This window comes from Diospyros lotus, chromosome 2 (genome assembly GCF_014633365.1).
Source record: "Diospyros lotus cultivar Yz01 chromosome 2, ASM1463336v1, whole genome shotgun sequence".
Lineage (NCBI taxonomy): Eukaryota > Viridiplantae > Streptophyta > Magnoliopsida > Ericales > Ebenaceae > Diospyros > Diospyros lotus.
In genome coordinates, this window is record NC_068339.1 from 457,931 (window position 1) to 478,883 (window position 20,953).

At 34.9% G+C, this 20,953-nt stretch overlaps 2 protein-coding genes and 1 pseudogene across 2 annotated transcripts; 2 read left to right on the forward strand and 1 right to left on the reverse strand.

Moving 5' to 3' along the window:
• Window positions 1–1,565: 1,565 nt before the first annotated feature.
• On the forward strand, window positions 1,566–3,300 carry LOC127795234 (uncharacterized; annotated as a pseudogene).
• Window positions 3,301–9,246: 5,946 nt separating this feature from the next.
• LOC127794054 (blue copper protein 1b-like) lies at window positions 9,247–10,490 on the reverse strand. The gene is made up of 2 exons (XM_052324935.1): window positions 10,304–10,490; window positions 9,247–9,842 (listed from the first exon to the last, which is right to left on the reverse strand). Exons 1-2 carry the CDS (start codon window positions 10,488–10,490, stop codon window positions 9,247–9,249), a joined length of 783 nt encoding a protein of 260 aa, XP_052180895.1.
• A 1,929-nt stretch (window positions 10,491–12,419) lies between these two features.
• LOC127795910 (dehydrogenase/reductase SDR family member FEY-like) lies at window positions 12,420–20,869 on the forward strand. The gene is made up of 8 exons (XM_052327889.1): window positions 12,420–12,774; window positions 13,951–14,071; window positions 14,688–14,805; window positions 15,191–15,327; window positions 16,195–16,296; window positions 18,306–18,398; window positions 19,579–19,651; window positions 20,269–20,869. The coding sequence occupies exons 1-8, from the start codon at window positions 12,530–12,532 to the stop codon at window positions 20,526–20,528; spliced, it is 1,149 nt and encodes a 382-aa protein (XP_052183849.1). The 5' UTR covers window positions 12,420–12,529; the 3' UTR covers window positions 20,529–20,869.
• Window positions 20,870–20,953: the final 84 nt, after the last annotated feature.

Below are 20,953 nucleotides of genomic sequence, written 5' to 3' on the forward strand. Positions count from 1 at the left end.
TGAAAAATTGATACATGCTTAAAGATATCTTACTTCAAAGTGTAAGAATTTTAAAAATAATTTTATTGAGAATTTTGTTCAACTTATATAAAAAGTAACACTTTAATAAATAAACAGATTTAATATCTATTTTAAAAACTTACTACTATTCTATTTACCTCTTGAGATGATCGTTTTTGCATGGACCCCGATGTTCATACTCTCAATTATGTCAGGAGAAGTAAATCACAAGTGTAAAATGTTTCGTTTCAATGAGCAGAGAGATAATCGAACTCACGGCTCACCAGACTAATATTGATATATCGCTTGATCTACCACTCAACTTATGGGCATATTCATTTTAACTCTTATACGAGTATTAACTTGACTATCAAAAACTATAATTTAAGATAAAACTCTTACCCTTATAATAGAACACTCATATAATCCTTCCACCGTAAAGGTTGATATAATGATATGTCCAATTAGATATTGATGGACCTAATATATATATACGTGTGTGTGGCTGCATTGTTTATGGCATTTAAAATTTTTATTAACTTTTTATGTTAATTTATTTATTAATGTTCACCTTGCAAGAGTATAATTTTTAACTCCTCAAATTATAATAGCATTTTGATATAAAAGTATTAGAAATTTAGGTGTAATAGGTCAATACCACTTGCCATAATACATGTCTCTCAAAAGCACTCATACATCATAGATAATCCTTGAATTAGAAATGTATTTAAATATTTATTTGATATTTTTGTGATGTGTGTATATTAATATATTATATTTTGTATCGTATTAATATAAATATATAATATATTAAAAATAACATTATAATGCATAAATACAGTTCAAACTAAAAATAATAAATTTCATATAATTATATATAAAAATATCATATATCAACATCGTAAATTAATATTTTTAAGGAATAAAAAAATTTAGTTATATAAATTATATAGTAACAGTATTAATTGACACAAGATTAACTTTTGGTATAATGAAATTACAGCTCCGTTTTATTTCTGGCGTTGAGTTTGTCCAGCATAAGCATAAGCATATGCATGGGGAGGAGGTGGAGCTCACATTCCCTCTTTAATTTTGTCTCAGTCAAATAAATTTTATATTATTAAACACAAATAATATAACAATTTGAAAGAAATTAATGGACAATGGGCAGAAATGGCAATGGCTTGCCTTGGCGTCCAAGTCTGTGTTGGAAATGAAATGATGGTTATGAAACCTATTCCTCCCACTCTCTCTCTCTCTATATATATAGGATGATATTTACTTGTATGTAATATAGACCATAAATACATATACAACAAAAGGGGATGTTAATCATTATGTCTTGTTTTGAAAGTGAAATAAATTTTGGGGGGTTTTGGAGGGGAGGGAGAGAATGATCTCCTTCTACATATATATATATATATATATAGTGGGCCACAACATAATTGAGAAAGAAATTATAGTTAGATGAGGAGTGAGGAGGGGGAGAGAGACGGTGCAGGAACGAATATATATATATATATAATAATGTTGGTGTCCTCTGTCATGTCACCCTCGTCCTTCATCCACTCACCGGATTGAGATATTGCAAATAGCAAAATATATTTATATATATATGTGTGAATGTGTAACAATGGTGGCTATTCCAAATTCAGGGTTTCTTGTTTAGGTGCAGCATCAGCAGGCAGCGGCGACGCTTTAGTAACAGTTTAGCTAGCAGCCTGAAATTATGGGGAAAAGGGAAACTAGGCTTGGCTTGGCTTGGCTTTGCTTTCATTTGCTGCTGCTTTTGCATACTTCCCTTCCCTTATCTCTATATTGAATATCGTTCTCTATCTACCCCACTTCGCTATATAAATGCCTTTAATGGCTTCCAGAAATTTCAATCAAATATTCTCTTCTCTTCTCTTCTTCCTCCATATGCACACATATACATATATAAACAGCATGCGCAGCAGATCGAGGTCCTCTATCTAGCTAGCAAATAGTTAATCTTGCCTTGCCCAGCTTCCGGCTTCCCTATATATATCCTTTTAATTCAAATTTGGACTGCTAGCTAGCTTTTAGAATATATATGCATATATATTATTAATCGAGTACTTTTGGATCGCGAGAGAGTTATACAGTGAAATTAATTCATTCTTAACGTCGATCATGCTGCCGGAAGCAGTGGTTGTGGGCGGTGCAGGAATAATAAAAATAATAATAATGGTGATGTGCGGCGGGGCTGCTTTGTTCATGATCATGATCCCATTTTTCAAGCTGCTACTCCAGCCATCATCATCAATATCCGGCGGCATCCTCCTCAATATCTTCTCCGGGAGGAGCTGGTTATCTCCGCCCTATATCTACCTCATTCTCAACTTCCTCATCATCTCCATTATTGCCGCTTCCTCTACTCTCTGTCCTCATCGTCCCAACAACATCAAGAACAAGAAGCAGCAGCAGCGGTATTACGCAGACAAAGTAATTACTGGAAGCCTTCCAACTCCAGCACCACCGCCACAATCAACTCATCTACTCCAATTAAACCATTTCCAAGATCAAGACGGGACGATCGGCAGTAGCTGGGAGGACTTTCTGCAATTAAGCCAAATATCGTTGTCTCCTGATCCTCCAGCTGCTGCTGAAGGGCAGGGGCAGCTGCTATCCGTGATCGACCGCCCATCATCATCAGAAACAACAGCTACAAGTACTACTACTACTACTACTACTTCAGAAGTAGAAACTAGTACTGTAGTACCAGTGGTGACAGACGAGGAGAATAACGTTAGCGGTGACGGTGATACGTTTGAGGCGACGTGGAAGGCGATCGTGGAAGCTGCTGATCAGAAGAAGAGCCATCGACCGATGAGGAAGAGCGAGAGCGTTTTGTTGAGAGAGGCGCCTCCTCGTCCGGAGCCGGCCAAACCCAAGCAAAAGGAGCTTAAGAAGTCGGAGACGTTCAACGAGCCGGTGTCGGCGGGGCGGCTCAGGCGAGAGCCGTCTCAGGGTCTGGATGAGTTGAATCGCCGGGTGGAAGCGTTCATCAACAACTTCAACCACCAGATTCGGTTACAGAGGCAGGAATCCGACTAGCGTTACGTCGACATGATTAACCGTGGTCTTTAGCTTTAATTATTATTATTATTATTATTAATTACTAGTTTACCTGCGGGCCCGGCCCGGCCCAAATCCTCAGCCCAGATCAATGTAGATTTCAAGAAATAGAAGATCATCGTCAAGTTTCAACAAATTGGAATGCCATTTTCAATGGATCTTTCTTCTTCAAAAAGAATAGATTTGTTCAGTTGGATTATATAATTTGGAGACGTATTCATTGATCTCTGAGTTGCCATCATTGTTGACGTAACCACATCATATCTAGCTAACCATATAATCGATTTTTCTCAATTAAATAAGTGTTGTTCCCACTAAATTAAACTCCCGCCCATTAATCAGCTCAATTTTTATTTTATTTTTATAGTTTAAGTTCTTGCACTTCGTCTGCCTAATCCTTAAAAAAGATCGGCCATTCTATTACTTTAATCTTCGAATAAATCAGATGTGGTCACAAATTTATATATTTTTAAACGAATATGTGATTGATTCCCATAAAATGAGATAATTTTACTTTCATCAACAGTTGATCTCTCATCATTTTCAAAAAAAATTGAAAAGTTTTATTACTTACGCCATGCCTCGAGTACCTCATCTGCTGACACAGCTCAATTCTTATTTTAGTTTGGGGAAAGTAGCTTTAATAATTGTTACTTGGATGACTTATATGTAGGTTAATTTCCCAACAAGTCCATTATAGTTTTAGTTGACTTGTCAACATCATTAACTAACTTAATTATCTTTAATTTTAATAATTAATAATTAATAAAGTAGTAGTAGTTGTTGTTGTATTGATTGCATTGTTCTTGAATTAGGATATGATTATTATTTATATTTAAAAAAATATTATTAATATATCATTATGTACATTTTGAATTATATAATAACGTACTTAATATCTAAAATACTGTCACCCAAAATAGTGAAACGAGAAATATTTATATTATTTATGTACTTTGTATAACTTAAAATGTACATAAATAATATGCAAGTAACATAATCCATATATTTATTATTCATCCAGCAGCAGCGATCATTTTTTCAAAAACAAAGCGTAATCTTAATTAATATATTGTATTAGTGATAAACACTAAGGGTGGGCCCAACGTCTTTACATAAATTAATCTTTAACTCCTATTATATATATGTTATGAATTTGACGGGGTCTCTTAATTGTGACATGCTTATAATAAATATATCTGTACTATTAATTAGTATATTGAATCTTAATATTAATTATATACTGCTATTTAGTAAGTAGTTAGATAATTCTATCATTTAGGATTTGGGATAATTAATAGAAAATATTAGGATTAATTCTATCATTTAGTTTTAATTAGATTCAATCTTTCTCTTTTTCATAATTTTGAATCATTTAATATAATTTTTTAATTGTCAAAAATAAGATATAAAAAAATAAATTTTATCTAAAAATAAAATATATTTATTATTGCGTATTACTCATGGTATAATGATAGATAATAATATTAATAAATTGGGTCTTATGATTCAACTCAATAAATTTTAAATACACCCACTAGTCTTAGGTGATTTATATATATATATATATATATATGGGTCTCTACCAAGTCTCTATCAACCAATCCCAAGAATAGAGCACTACTCTTTTGAAGCAGAAATGATCAAAAGGCAGCAAATCAGAAGACTGCAGTGGGATAAATATCTTAAGAAAGATCAAAATACTAAGAAAGAAAGGGCACTTTTATATATATATACGCGGATTTGGTCTGGAAGAGGGATGAATAATTAATATTATAATTAGGAAGCAACATCACTGGCTATACTATACTATACTATACTATACTATACATGAGTCTTAATTAGAGAGGGTCTTTTGAGAATATTTACAAGGAAGTACTACTGCTGCTGCTGCTGCTGCTGCTGCTGCTTAGGATGGAAACAATAAGAGCCTGCTATATGTTACTAATAAGAAGGAGAGGAAAGATCAGGATCGCCCTTGAGCTAGCAGTGGCCTACTGTGCTGGAATAATCACCTCCATCATTCTCTCCAAATTACCTTCTTCTTCCTCATTATTCAGCAACACCTACACGTTATTATTATTAGTGTTACAATCCTCCATTACCACGTCTACTTGGTTCTCACCATGGACATTGAGCTTGTACTCTTCTCAACTCCTCTTCATTCTAATTCTCTCCTCTATCTTCTTCTATCTTCATTCTAACTCTAGAAATATTATTAATGTTGATTACCACCACCACCACCACCACCATCATCATCATCATGACGATGGCAGCAGTGATGATTTTCCCTCTAATATCCCACCACCGCCACCGTCATCTCAACAACCACCAATATTGTTAATCCAGGAGGTCAGAAGCTATTTCGAAGACGACGCCCGAGCTGCAGCAGAAACGGCAGCAGCACCGGTAGTAACAACAACAGTACAAGTAATAGCTTCTTCTTCTTCTTCTTCTTCTTCTTCTTTTTCAAGATCTCGTGCCAATATTATTGTATCCAATATCAATGAAACCACCACCCCAGAATCATCACATGATGACCTCCTCCATGTCGACCTTCCCTTTGTGTCGCCACCACTAATACAGCCACTTGATCATCACCATCTCTTCAATACAAATGACTGTGAAACGACGAGGACGTCAAGCACGGCAGCCCCCAATAGTACTACGGAGAATTATGAGGGGAGGAGGTTAGTGGGGGATATAAGTGAAAAGAAGGAGGATGGTGGCAGCTGCAGCGATGTTAATGGTGACCAGGGCAACTACTCACTGGAGGTGACCTGGAACACCATTAATAAGAAGGGTACTGGTGGAAGGAAACCCAAAAAGAGCACTGCTGCTGCTGCTGCTACTACTACTACATCATCATCATCATCACGGGACTACTGCTACAACGTTCCACCAAAATCAGTAGCAGCAGCAGCAGCAGCAAAGAGGAAATCGAATTTGAAGGCTTGGCAGGAGCTGAGGAAGGCCGAGACATTCAACGACGCGGTGTTCGGGTGGAAACGAGGAGGCCTCCGAAGAGGGGCTTCCCTCACTCGGGAAGAGGTCAACCTTCAAGCCGAAGCCTTCATCAAGAATAAGAATTTCAAACGCCATATATAGTGCTTGCAGAGACAAGAAGCAGAGAAGAACAATGTCTGATCCCCCCGCATGATCAATATTTAATCCTGCTGCAATTCCTATTAGTAAATAACTAGCTAGCTTTTGCTACAGGATCCCTTAAGTATCAATAAATATATATATACATATATATCAGGCTTAATTAATTAATTAGATCACCCCAGTACAAGTAATTAGTGCTACATAAACTGAATTAAGGAGAAGGGTTAAGGAAGGAAGAATATATACTAGTACGTACTCCACTCCACAAGTTCAGTATACATACAACTATATATATATATATATGAATGTATATAGCTAGCTTTGTACGTACGTGTAGAGGTTTGCTAATGTATTTTTTTGTATAGTTGTTGACATTTTCTTTATGTTGTTTGCTAGCTGCTGTTGTAATTTAAATTTAAATTTAAATTATGTACAAAGCTAGCTAGGTACTACATATATAGGCTAATAAATAAATAAACGAAAAAGAAGTAAAAACTTAAATCACACTTACAAAATATATATAGAGAATCAAAATCCAACATATATAAATAATCTACATACAAATTAATGTACAGTTACGCATAAAAATGTATATCCTTATGGTGTATCTTAACATTCTCGATCGATCGCTGAAACTCAAAATTAGTCATCTTGTGTTTGCCAACAATTAATACAGATGATCAGACACCGCTAGATAATAATTAATAAATGTGATTGATTGATTTCATATATATATAATAATAATAATGTCTATAATTAGCTAGTTTAACTAACACCTATTATTATTATTATTATTATTATTATATATTTAGACACTGGAATTTAATATTTTATATATTTCTTTTAATTAATATTATATATATAATATAATACAAAATATTAATGCAGAATATCATCTTAAATTTAATTATTTAAATTTGAGTGTTTAAATAATATTAGTGAAAAATAAAATAATATTTTCCATTGACGTAGATATTAAAACGTAATGCATGCATCATTATTTAAGAATTACACATTAAAAGTACATATCATGTAAAAAGTTATTACACTGCAATTAATGCATCAATCAAAACTAATACTCCCTTTTTTTTAAACGGTAAACCTATTTGAATAGAACCTAGCTATCTCGATAGAAGGTCATTTAATGTTTATTTTATATTATTTTATAATATTTTAATTATATTAAACAAAACAGAAAGATAATTTTAATCTTATAAAAATTTTAACTCTTCACTCGTATGTTTTTCTTCTTAAAATTCCCGCCTAAAACTACTACCCAACGCATTAAAGTTGTACGTTTCCAAAGCAAAAAAAATTAGTTATAAAAATGAATAATGACGATCATGACACTTAGGTGGCAGCACACCATTGGCTATAATTAATGTATTCTCTTTGCATTCTTCTTTTATTTTATTCCATTCATAAATTATTTGAAGTTCGCCCAGACAGAAGATGCAATCTGCCAAATGATGCAATTCGCTATCTGGTGGACTGCATACTGCATCTAAGATGCAGTGCTGGCGGGCTGTATCCCATTGGGATGCTAACGGACTGCAATCCGTTGGGATGCTAGCGGACTGCATCCAAGATGCAGCCCGCCAGCAGCTGCATCCTAGCGGGCCAGCGGCTGCATCCTAGATGCAGTCTGTCAGTACTGCATTCGGTGGACTGCATCTTGGGACTTGCTTGAATTACTGAGCCAGTTTCATTACTGATATTTTTATTATTTGATGTTTTTAGTAATTTTGTGCATCGACCAATTCGAACAAAATAGAATAATCCGTATTTAAAGTCATTGTAATTCTTGGGATTCTAAAAATTCATTAAATTATGTGAAAGACTAAAATTTAAATTTAACAAAGAAGAGAGAGAATGAAATTTTGAATTGTGACTAGAAAGGGTATCGTTGGTAAAAAAAAAAATGTTAAATGACATAATTATCCTAATGTCAATAATTAAAATGACAAAAAAAAAATACAATTCTATATGGATAGATTCTATCCAAAATAGCATGGTCTTTTTTTAAAAAAAAAAAAAAATTATTACCATTCATCATTTCTTGGCCCACTAATCACATTGGTGATTTTGATTGACCGTTGGAATGAAATTGGGCTTCAATGGCCCACCCACATCCATAGTCTTGTCGGTGTGAGAGGAAAGCCCAGCCAGTACCTAGCTAGCTCAAACGTGATTTTTTTTAAATTCTAAACTCCTTGTAATATTCATTAATTAATTATAGAACTCGAAAATTAATTCTAAGAACAATTACAATAAATCAAAGAGCTTCACAACAATCAATGTAACAGAGATACTAATTAACATAAGCTTTAATAAATGCACATATATATTGTTTTTAATTTTAAAATAATTTTATTAATAAATAATAAATTTATCATGTTTTGCGATATTAATTTCATCAACTAATAAAATTTGTTTTGAAGTTTAACCATTAATTAAAGAATAATTAGCATTACTCATTAACATAATATTTTATACATAAATCATTTACTTTTACTTATAAAAACAATATATAAGCTAGCATTAAAATTGGGTACGTAGTCCAAGTTCCTTGATGTCATTTGAGAGATCTTGGTTTAAGCAAGAAAAAAGGTGCATATATATATATCTAATATATCTAATATATAGCAGGCCAAGCTCTCTCTCTCTCTCTCTCTCTCTCTGTTCTTGTGCGCGTGTACTGATCGAGAGTCGAGAGGCAGGGAGAGAAGGAAATCAAAAGAGAAATAAAACTAGGTACGTACGTAATATGTATCAGTGGAGCTATATATATATATATATTGAAATGCATGCTATACGTGTTCTCAGCAGGAAAACGAGTATCAAAAGTGATATGCTAGCTGGCTATGTACGTGCCACGGCTAATTAAGTGTGGGTAATGAAACTGCATGGCCCCAACTCACGAACTAACATAACATGGGCATTATTATTTGTTCGTTCAAATTCACACGTACGTACGAATTAGTGACTTTTAATGATAGAGATAGAAGAGGGGACAATATCCAGAGTTCATGGGGACAATCACAGGTAGTGCTGTGAGATCAGGGCCAAGAAGCAGCTGAGAAAGAATCCCCCAGCATCAACCGCCCAGATGGCACTGCCGAGTTTGGTGTGATCAGAAGCAACTCCAGAACAGTGGCAGCTGTCAGGAGCGGGAGCAGATTTCTCATTATCGACAGCTGGTACTTGTGGAGCTGGAGCATGATCATGACCACCTGCAGGAGGACTTTTACCTGAAGAAGCTGGAGGAGGAGGCGGCGGCAGCGGAGGAGGACTCCTTCTGCCAAGGCTGCCGCCTCCTCGTCGCCGGCCTCCCATGCTGCCTTCTCCTCCTGAACCAGCTGGGGCGTCAGCGGGATTGGGTAAGGAGGGTGCGGGGGAAGGTGATGACGAGGATACGGCCTGATCAGAGTCAGAAAGGACATGCACCTCAAGTTTGAGTCCCATGGCACAGTGGCGACGTCTCCCACAAATGAAGAACCTGGTGGTCCCACCTTCCTGCAGCTGTATCACAGTCTTCCCATCACTGTGCACGCTGATCGGGTTCACGGTCCGACACGTGGCGTAATCTGCTTGGTTGACTTCTAGCACGTCGTGGGTCGGCCAGTAGCTGAACACTGCACCCCCACAATGTCACAACAAACCATTAGCGCCCAACCCAAGTCGTTACAATACAATTTCGCGACTCCATTATCCATTCAGTTAGATAGTTCTACTAGTACGAGCATATCAGATTTAACCCCTCAAGCACTAACAAAATACCAGCCCACTCTCATTAATCCGGAGCAGACACACGGTGGAATTATTCCTTGGATCAATCTCATTTTTTCCCGATCTTTGATCAACATCTCGAAAGTTGTTATCTCTGCGATTTTGCTATCTACCACCTTACCCTTCGATGAATCTAAGTTGTTAATCAAACCAGAAATCAACAACTCAGATAAGCCGCCATTTTCTTTTCCACTTTCGGTTACATAAAAATGACAAGTCCGTTACAGCTTATTGTAGCAAAAGGCAGGCCAAAATAAGAACTAGCTGCCTGGTCACGATTACGATAAATGCGCAGGTGGGGAATTACCTAGATTGTCGCCGGCGTGAAATGTGGTGGAAGCAGCCCATGTATGGAGGTCGGAAGCAAGATTCCAACCGGTCGGACCTCCGACGGAGTGGTTGGTTGGTGCACAGTCGACGCAGCGGAACCACACGGAAGAGACCACGATTACTATGATCGCCTTCACTGCGCAACTTGGACGCAGTCCTTCCATTTTAAGTTGTATTTTCTGCTAATTAAGCGAACGGTATAATCAACATTCCAAAGTTAATTAAGACCTCTATCCCGGATCGGATCAGCAGCTATAATGTCGATGCATCTAAGAACAACAAATCAAACAACAACGCACAAAATGAAGTGCTTCACAGAAATACTCCTAGGATTTACGACCATTAATTAAGATCAGAAAAACTTGTTTGATCAGAACTATTATGTTGCCATATATATATATATATACATATCTTTTCTAAAATCATCAAGAAATTTTAACAATACATATATAACGGTATAAAGAAATTAAAGACCAGAAAGTTCCTAAAAGATCATTTCTGTTACTTTGTGAGATCAATCAAAATAAAGCAAGGAAGAAGTAAGCACTTTCAATGAAATGCACGCTCTGCGCACATATAATACAATGGTGGACACAATTAAGAAAAAAGTTGAATATACATATACACGAAGGTAATTAGTTAGTTAACTTAGTTTTAATCTACATGAATTAATGGATACACACCAAGAAATTACATAAGATACAACCAGAAAATCACTATTAATTTTCCATGTTCCTTCCGGCTTGCTTGCTTATCATACATGCACCAAATTGATGACATGATGCTAAACTTCCAGTACAAATTCAAGCTATATAACAGTGGCGCAGTTGTGTCATTCCGGTTTAAATTTTCAATATCGAATTAAGATAACCTCAAGAAGATCGATGTTTCTTCTATACCTGAATCGCTGCTGAATCTGTGAAGCTCCTCTGTAAAGACGAATGAGAGAGAGAGAGAGAGAGAGAGAGAGAGAGAGTTGGTGACAAATTTGTGAAGTGATGGTAGACACAGGGTTTCGTTTAAGCTATACATATACATAAATATGTTGCCGGTGACTGTGAGGGGCGAGCAGATTGCTTTTGGGTTTAGGTTTTGATTATGTTATTTTTTAATTTCCTTTTAATTACAGGTTTGTTTCTTAATCTTTTTATTATATATACTACATATAAGATTAGGCTATCTCTATTTTTTTATTTTATTTTTTATTTTAGTAATTATAGGGTAGAGAAAGGATGAGAGAGGAGAGAGAGAGTTGTGAGAGTAAATGGTTAACTCGATCCCTTAATATTTTTTATTTTAAAAGAATTTTTTTTAAATCTTAAATATAAAAGATAAGTCTCCTGAGTTGAATTTAATACGATGGTATGTTAATTTACACGGAAACAAAAACAAAATTAGAAAATGAATATAATATCAAATAAAATGTAAAAATTATATTTTTTAAAAAGTAAGGAATTGAAATGTGTAAATATAAAAATTTTATTATAAATATAATTTTTAATATAGAAATATATATAAGGACTATTCTATAATGATTTAAATAAATTTCAAAAATAAATATAATTTTTCTGTCTTTAACTTCTTTGTGAACATAAATTTATTTTTGATTTTTTTTAATATTATAAAATAGTCTCCAAACGTTTTTGAAATTATAAAAACAGTTCCAAAATATTTTTTAAAATTTCAAAAATGTTGAAATGATACTCTAAGACGTTTTTGTATATATGTGATATAAATACCAACAGTCATTAATTTAATTAAATAGACCCAAAAAGCCACTTAAACTAAGATAATTTTCTTTTTTTTTTAAATTTAGCTTGAGCCTTGGTATTAGATCAGGTGGCCGGCAATAGATGGGATGGCTACAAAAGTCTTAAAAAAAAAAAATAGATAATTTTTATTGGTTAATTATTAAATTGTATAATTTTTTATTTAAATTAGTCTTATAATTGGATTAATTTATATAGTGTTTTTAAGTGTTAATAATCTGTAATTAAGTCTTAATTATGCAATCGAATCTTATTAATCCGTAATAATTTATGTTATTGACTTGGAAGTATTTTTTCAATTCGGATGATTCTTCATTCCGATTGAATAGACGGACGGACGGACGGATCAACAAATCGAGGGTTTTGGCGGACAGTAAAAGACAGATCTTATATTCTCTCTCTGAGAGAGGAAGGGGCCGGCGGCCGGGGGGATAATGTCTTCGGCTTCGGCGTCGGCGGCTAGTTCGGAAGAAATGGAGAAGGTGGTGCCGGGGAAAAAGAAGAAGCAGCGGTTGGGGTGGATGGAATGGGCGAGGGGATGGCTGTATTTGGGATACGAGATGCTGTTCCAGAGGATTACGGCGAGTCACTTGCACAACCCCATGCCTTTGCCTCCGATCAACGACATCACCTGCATCATCACTGGCTCCACCAGCGGCATTGGCCGTGAAATCGCCAGGTTCGCTTTCTCCTTCCTCCTTCGCAACACGATCAAGCTTTGAGACCCTGCGTGTGGCTTTACTGTTGTACTTCTTTTGTGTAATTCTCCTTTTTGTAATGCGGCAAATGACGCTTGTGTGTATCATGGCATGTCGAAACTTGTATAATTGCAGTTACTTTGTTTGGATACGAATTGTCCATCGAGAAAAAGAAAGAGGTGTCAGAGTGGAGTTCTATTGAGCTATAACCTAATCCTCTTCCCGTCTTGCATAATTCTTAGGTAGATGGAAGCATGGTTATGTACGTCACTGTAATTTTGCCTCTTAGATGCATACTGAGTCTGGCCGGTAATTGTTCGCCATCTTCATCTTCTTGTACAAGTTTTGCATCCTACAGTCAACCTTTTTGATTTTGCGTTCTACTTCATCAAGTTGGGTAGTCAACATGAAATTCCTTCTCCTGGTGTTTCTGGCTTTGCCTGCTATGAATAGTGGTCAAAAACTACCTTCTTTTCCTAAATGGAGGACAATTTGGCCGATTGCATTTAGATACAAGACTTGTGCTCTTGGGTGGAATTCTGACAGTTGATCTGCCATGGATAGTGGTCAAACTGCCTTCTTGTCCCTGAAGGCTTAGCAGTTTGGTTAATTGCTTTGAGATGTAAGCCTTTGTGTTATTGGGTGGAATAGAATTCTGCCCCTTGGCGTGTTGTTGTCCTGTTCTCTATTTATAGGATTTCTTGATTCTTGCCTTCTGCTTTAAGCCACAATATGATCATTATTTCCTTGGAAAGAACTGTAGTTGGCTTTGCCCATATTAATTCATGAAGGAAATATAGTCCTCTGACAAACAAAAAAACTCTAATTGTATGCCAATTGCCAAGCACTTCTTAATGGAAGGGAAGGTGCTCTAATATGAAGTAGAATGCAACTTATCGTATAATCTTTACTTCCACATGACCTGTATGGTAGAACATATTGCATTGGTAAATATTGCATATGATTTTTGTCACCATCAGTTATGAGGTTACAGTGCTTCAGCTACCTACTGTTGTTTTATGTTAGGTACTTTGGTTGTAGCTGTGTCGAGATTGCATTGGCATGATTTTACTATCTTTCTTTTATAAAGAAAATAAGTGTAAGAGATACTTCTATTTTATTACTTTCTGTAATCTTAATGCGTTTTTGTTGAGCAGGCAATTGGCAGAATCGGGGGCTTATGTTGTGATGGCAGTCAGAAACACTAAGGCTGCTCATGAGTTGATCAGGAAGTGGCAGGAGGAATGGTCAGGGATGGGCCTTCCTCTTAATATTGAGGTACATAATACACACACTGAATGCTGCTTTAGAGAAGAAATGTTATATTTCTGAAAATTTTCAAAGATAATATAACGGGCACTAAGATCAGATGTCCCAGCTGCAGCTGAGCTCCTGTATGAAGCAACCTTTTCTCCTCTGGTCTACTTCCCAAATCTTACAGAATATTGCTTGTAATCAAAGGAGAGACAAATTGCAAGGGGTTTCTCCATTATATGATCTTTTTTTATTCATTGTCAACAACCCTCTTTTTTTTTTTTTTTTTTCTAAATGATGATAATTTATCATAAAGAAGAAGAATAGCAGATGCTATAAAAAATTGTAAATAAGAGATCTTTCTTTGCTATATAACTATAGAAGAAATAACATGAGGGAATAACAAGGGAGATCCTGTGGAACAGAGAGGGCTCCGTAACATGTAAAGTCAGAAACAATCACCTTTGTGTGATTGAGAAGACTGCTTGCCTCATTAACTCTTGACCAATCTGTCTGCCTCTACATTGACCTATAATGTATATGCTCTTAACTCAGGACTTAGAAAGGTATATATAATTCTTTTCAGATCAGGTTTTCAGTTCCAAGACTGTTAATGCACTCGAAATTGTGACTTCTTAAGGTGATGGAACTCGATCTTCTCTCCCTAGATTCTGTTGTGAAATTTGCTGAAGCATGGAATGCTCGTTCAGGACCGTTACATGTCCTCATCAATAATGCAGGGATATTCTCCATTGGAGGTTAGTATTTGAAGTGATTGCTTCCTGAAAATTAGTAGCTGTTGTAGTATTTCCTAGTGTGGATCCTATTTGTAGATTCTCTCTTGCAGAAATTCAATAATATTAATAACATTATCTACAAATACCTGTAGATACCTGGTCATTAAATGGCATTCTAGCCTGACAATAATGTACATCACTAAAATGACAATAGGTACACTAGATGACAATGTGTAGAGTTGAATAACATTTCAATGTGTCTTTTTGTAATTGCACCGCTGTAACAATCAAAGACACAGATACATGAATTTTAACTTTATGCTTTTTCTTTTTCGTGCAAGTCAGCAGAGCTAACTATCTCTTCCTTTCTTTTCAAACTGATTTCTGTTGTTTTGGTATTCCCTAGAACCACAAAAGTTCTCAAAGGACGGATATGAAGAACACATGCAAGTGAATCATCTGGCTCCAGCATTGCTTTCAGTATTACTTTTGCCATCCCTTATCAGAGGTTCACCAAGCCGAATTATTAATGTGAATTCCATTGTAAGTCCAATTTTGGGGTATGTAGCTGTATGCATGTTGAAGAGTTTCTGTGTTTATTAAGCATGCATTGACATGGCTATACATATGTATATAAATCTTCTTCCTTATTGCCAAAATGCATGTACTCATAATATGCAATAATGAGACATCTTTTGTATGTTTGACAGGTACATCCAATATTCCAAATTTTAAATATATTTCCGTTATGAATCTGTTCATCTAGGGATTGAAGTCTTAGTGTATTCCAGTTAGTGGACATGAGTTTTTTCTGCAACTTGACAAGGTTGAATATCAGAACTTTCAACTTTTCCACACAATTGGTATTTGCATATGTCCAAAACTCATTGGTTACAATAATAATATTTATACATTTATGGGGAAGATGAGAATTAGAGTTGTTGATATAAAACAGAGCTTGAAAGTGTCACCTTGTTTCTCTGTGGTTAATTTCTTTCTTCTTTTGTTGCCCTGAGTGCAACCATTATTCTCTCTCTCTCCCCATTGCAATTGCCGGCAAGTAAGTTCATTCTTGCATTAGGATGTTGTTCCTCTTTCATTAATAAATTAAACCTTTAACAATGAAAGTTAGCTTTTATGACGAAGTTTCTATGTATAGGCACATGGAAAACAGTGTTTCCATTCAAATAAAAGTAGACCTCCTTACCCAATAATGACTATGTATCATAATTATACAACTCTATTTGGTAGATGTGCTATGTGATTTGCCTGCATCTTTGTTGAAATATGAAATTGTACCTGTTCAAACAACCATCTATAATAATGATTCTAATCACTTGTGAAACTGTTTCATTCTAATTTCCGTGTCATGCAAGCCTGAGAGCATTCTGTCCATTTTCTTGTGTGTAGATGCATTATGTTGGATTCGTTGACACAGAAGATATGAATGCCGTTTCCGGGAAAAGGAAGTATACAAGTTTGTTAGGATACTCAAGCAGCAAACTGGCGCAGGTGCTGTTATTTTTTTTTCATCTTTTTGGACATGTACACAGGGGTGACTTATAGTTCATTTGTAGCAATACTTGGAAGGCTACTTTTCCTCGTTATATTTCTTCTTTCAATTGGATATCACCATATCTATTTTTGGGCAAAAATATAAAAGCATCTTCACATGGTGGCTTGTGTACCTGAAGTTACTGTATCTTTCCCACTTCTGGTTGGGGAATGAGGTTGATGATTGATCTGTAGGCCTTGATCTTCAAAAAATTGCTCTCTCTCTCTCTATATATATATTTCAATTATTTATTCTAAAATGATTCTTGTGTTTTAACTAGTATATTGTTAATAATTACACTCTCAATCGGTCTTATAAGTGGTGTGGGATGTTTTCTTGCATATTATCAACATCTATGGATTTGATATGATTATAATATGAGCATAGTTCCAAAGGAGGCACCAAATTGCATAATTTGTTAGATGTGATATTATTTTTGGGGTGGGGCAGGGTCAGGGAGAGGGCACTAATTTAAAGCATTTCTTTTAGACAAGTAATGATTAGTAAAATTTCTTAACAAATTCCTAATTTTCTCCAACTCCTACTTCTTCCTTGTCCATATCTGCGTGGCTTGCTATTGAGTATGGAACACTATGTTCTTAGTTAAACCGCAGAGTATGGAACACTATGCCTTTCATGACTTCTTTCTCCTTGTTCTTCTTGGCCTCAATATTCTTCTTATACAATATACACATTGAACTTGGACTATCTTAGCCATCAACTTGATGAACATAAAAAAGTTCAATTTAATTTAGGATCTTATAGTTCTTGCTATTAGGATTTGAGTCATTTTGGAACTTAGATATAGATATGATCAAAATTTTTATTTTTGCTCCCTGCCTTAATAGGAAGTCATAGTTGTAGTAACAGACTGCTTCTTAATTTGGTTTCCTAGTTTGGTGTGGAATTATGAGTCTATGATTACCTAGGCAATTTTCAGAATTGATTATTAATTATTGATTCATGATGTTGATTGCTTTTTCTTGCGAATTCTTTCTTTCATTCATCTTTTCTGCATTTTCTTGGTTCTAGATCAGAATCTCTTTGCGGCAGCATTCTATTATGATCATGTATGGGTTACCTATCATGCGAACCTTCCATCATTGGGCTTTTTGTTTTGGTAGGAAGGCTTACTTTTTTTATATTTCAAGACTATATTTTTTAATCATAAGTACAGCATACTCCATGTATCTTTTGTACATTATAGTATTGTGAAAAGATGTAATATTTTTAGGAAATGTAGAGCTTGTGGTTTGAATTTTTGGTTTTTTTGTTCAGTTTTCTTTTTAATAAAAAAAAATGAACCATGAATATGTTTAATAATTTTGTTTTTTCTTTTCAAAATTTTGAAAATAAAAACTAAATTGTGTTTGTTATAAATTTCATAAATTTTATTTGGTGGTTAAATATATGTAATAATTCAATTTATATTGACAAAAGCCCTTAACATTAAAATTTATTTTAGGCTTGTGATTGTTGTTGTTGTTTCTTCTTGTTTTTTGGTTGGCAAGTCCTCCGGCTCATCAGGAACCAGATTGGCAAAACTTGGAGCACATGGACCAGTTTGGAAAATTGATAACACATGAAACCAAACACAGAGTATATCAAAAGCAATTGTTCATGAACTAGCTTTTTGTGTGCTCAAAGGAATTAGGTGTGGGAGAGAAATGGAAACAGAACATCAAATTTTTGTACTTAAAAAAAATGAAAACAGAACCAAACGTCATTTTCTATTTTCACTGCTAAATTTTAAAGACAAAAACAAAAACTGAAAATGGAAACTATGCCAAACTGGTACCCTCATGTTCCTCATTTCAAATATCTACTCAGATTGTTTTTTATGTGATGTCTACTACTCAACACTATACTGTCATACATGACAGGGACAAATGCAGATGGTCTTATTCTCTATATAGACATCAATAAAAATCTGAGTTTGGAAACTTCGGGTGGCATTTGAATGCAGGTCAAGTTTAGTAGCATCCTCCATAAACGGCTGCCTGCTGAAGCTGGCATAAATGTAGTATGTGTATCTCCTGGAATTGTCCACACTAATGTTGTAAGTAGCTTAAACATTTTAATTTATCTGGAAATTTATATTCCATTGTTTATGTTGTTTTAATCTGCATATATGTATTTTCACATGTTCATACAAGCTGAATGAACTACTATAGTGTTAAGGGACTGAACTAGTGAAATCTGAGAGTATCGGTTGGATTTCTTTCTTTTGATATTAGGTTTGTCCAACATAGTTTAGTTTGTGGGCAAATGGCTCACTGATAATGAACATGAACATGTGGTAATTGGCACTGCCTAAAACTATTCATTCTTTTGTTGCCCTTAGGTTACTTCATAACTTTTACATCTATTTTTGTACGTTCATGTTTGGTCCTACATATTTTATGCCTCTAGCATTTAACCTTAAATATTTTTCCGTCCATTACAATTTACGACAAATGATGCACACTATTGTAATTCATCTTACACACCTTGTCCATCCAACCATGACTAACAAGATATGGTAATGGCCTATAATAGATTTTTGATTCATATAGGCAATTATAGGATAGTAATTGGTGTCTTCTATGACTACTGTGACCATTATAATAACCCCAGCATACATATCTTCCATTACTGGATACACCTTTCATTCCAAAAGCATGCCATGTTAAATATTTAGGGGATCTCATCATATGCTGTTCTTTCAAGTTTGTATATGCATGCGAAGGTGCCCTTTTTCATTATACATTTCCATGAATATCTTTAATATATAAATCACATCTATTAATGACATCCTAGACAGGCACAAACTATACTATTCAACTTGTGCATCATCATTTTCTCTTACTCTCGAGTTTAAACAGTTATAATTTGTACAATTTTTACTCCTTGATTATTTTCCTCCTTTTGACAGAAAGCACTAACATTCTTATGGTCTGATCATCTATCATTTTCTTAGTTACTAAAATCTATTTGGATTTTTTAACCAAGGCACATTGGCATGAGTAGAAAATTGAGAAATTATTTTAAATGAAATTACCCCAATCAACATTTCAAATTTCCTAAACACTTTTGTTATTAAAATTTTTGGTAATTGTTTTGTTAAAATCACTTTTTTGAGTTGCTGGCCAAACACACAGAATAACATTAAAAGTGCTTCTCAGATGATCTGGCCAAATGCTAAACCGCTTTTCCTCACATATTATACAAGTTAAACAAAGTAACTTTGCTCACTGCAGGCAAGAGATCTTCCCAAAATCGTTCAAGCTGCTTATCACCTAATACCGTACTTTATCTTTAGTGCTCAAGAAGGTGAGTTTTCAATGATGATGTATCATTGAATCTGTTTACAATTTGTTATTAAACATGCAAATTTTACACAAGTTTCTGATTGCCGCTATGTAAAGGAATCATTTTCATTTACTTCTAACATTGATCTTACTACCCTGAACTTGAAAAAAAATTTATAACCTGAAAATTTTTGGTGAAGTAGCTGAACTTGGACCTTCATTATTCCCTCTGGATTCTGTTCTGGTTCTAAATATCTATGACTTTTACAGAATCAAGGAGAGATTTTTTCATAATTTTCAAGTCTTTGGTTAACCGTGTGACACAGACCCAAAAAATTGTGAATTGTATAATATATATAGATATCACTGGTGTTAATATTATTTGATAGGAGCATATGTTGTATAAGTATACGTACTGACATGAAAACGAAAGTTCACATAATCAAGATACAGGAGGGAAATAATGAAGGGGCATGCTTATTTTTCTTTTTATTTTGCTCCAATGCTACCCTTCAGGAGAAGCTAGTTTGATTAAAATACATATTTGAAAGAGACTGTGATTTTGAGAATAAAATAAATGTTGAATATGAACAAATGATGGTTAGGAAGCTAGTTTACATTTATAGTGCAATGTTGCAGGTTCTCGAAGTGCGCTTTTTGCAGCCACTGATCCTCAGGTTCCCGAGTACTGCGAGATGTTGAAAGCAGACGAGTGGCCTGTGTGTGCTTTCATATCTCAAGATTGTCGTCCGACAAATCCTTCAGAAGAAGCTCATAATGTAGAAACCTCTTATCAAGTGTGGGAGAAGACAATGGAGATGATTGGGCTTCCGTCGGATGCAGTGGAGAGGCTTGTAGAAGGGGAAGAAGTTAAATGCAGGTATGGGGCCGAAGGTTAAGACGCCCTTTCTTCTCTTTGTAGGTGGAGTTTGTGATAGCAAAATCATTTTTGGTGAATACTAGTACTACTACTACTACTACTACTACTACTACTACTACTACACGCAGCCTGGGCTTGAGTTGAAACTTGGCTTTGTCCAACCAACCAACCAATCATTCTAAATTTTACGGTTTGTGAGTTTTCTTTCTGTTTAATTATAATTATTATATTAGTATCATCATTATCGTTTCTGTGGAGAATTTTTAGCAGCACGAATGTAGCAGAACATGCTGCTTATATTTAAGCTTTGTGTACGCCTCTGCACCGCCCTTTCTTTAATCGGAGTTACTTGATGCCTAATTGCCCATGGTGTCTGGAGTTAATTTATCTATTGCTGCTTCCTTCAAGCAAACAGCATCTGTTCCAGTTTGACCCATCGTTTTG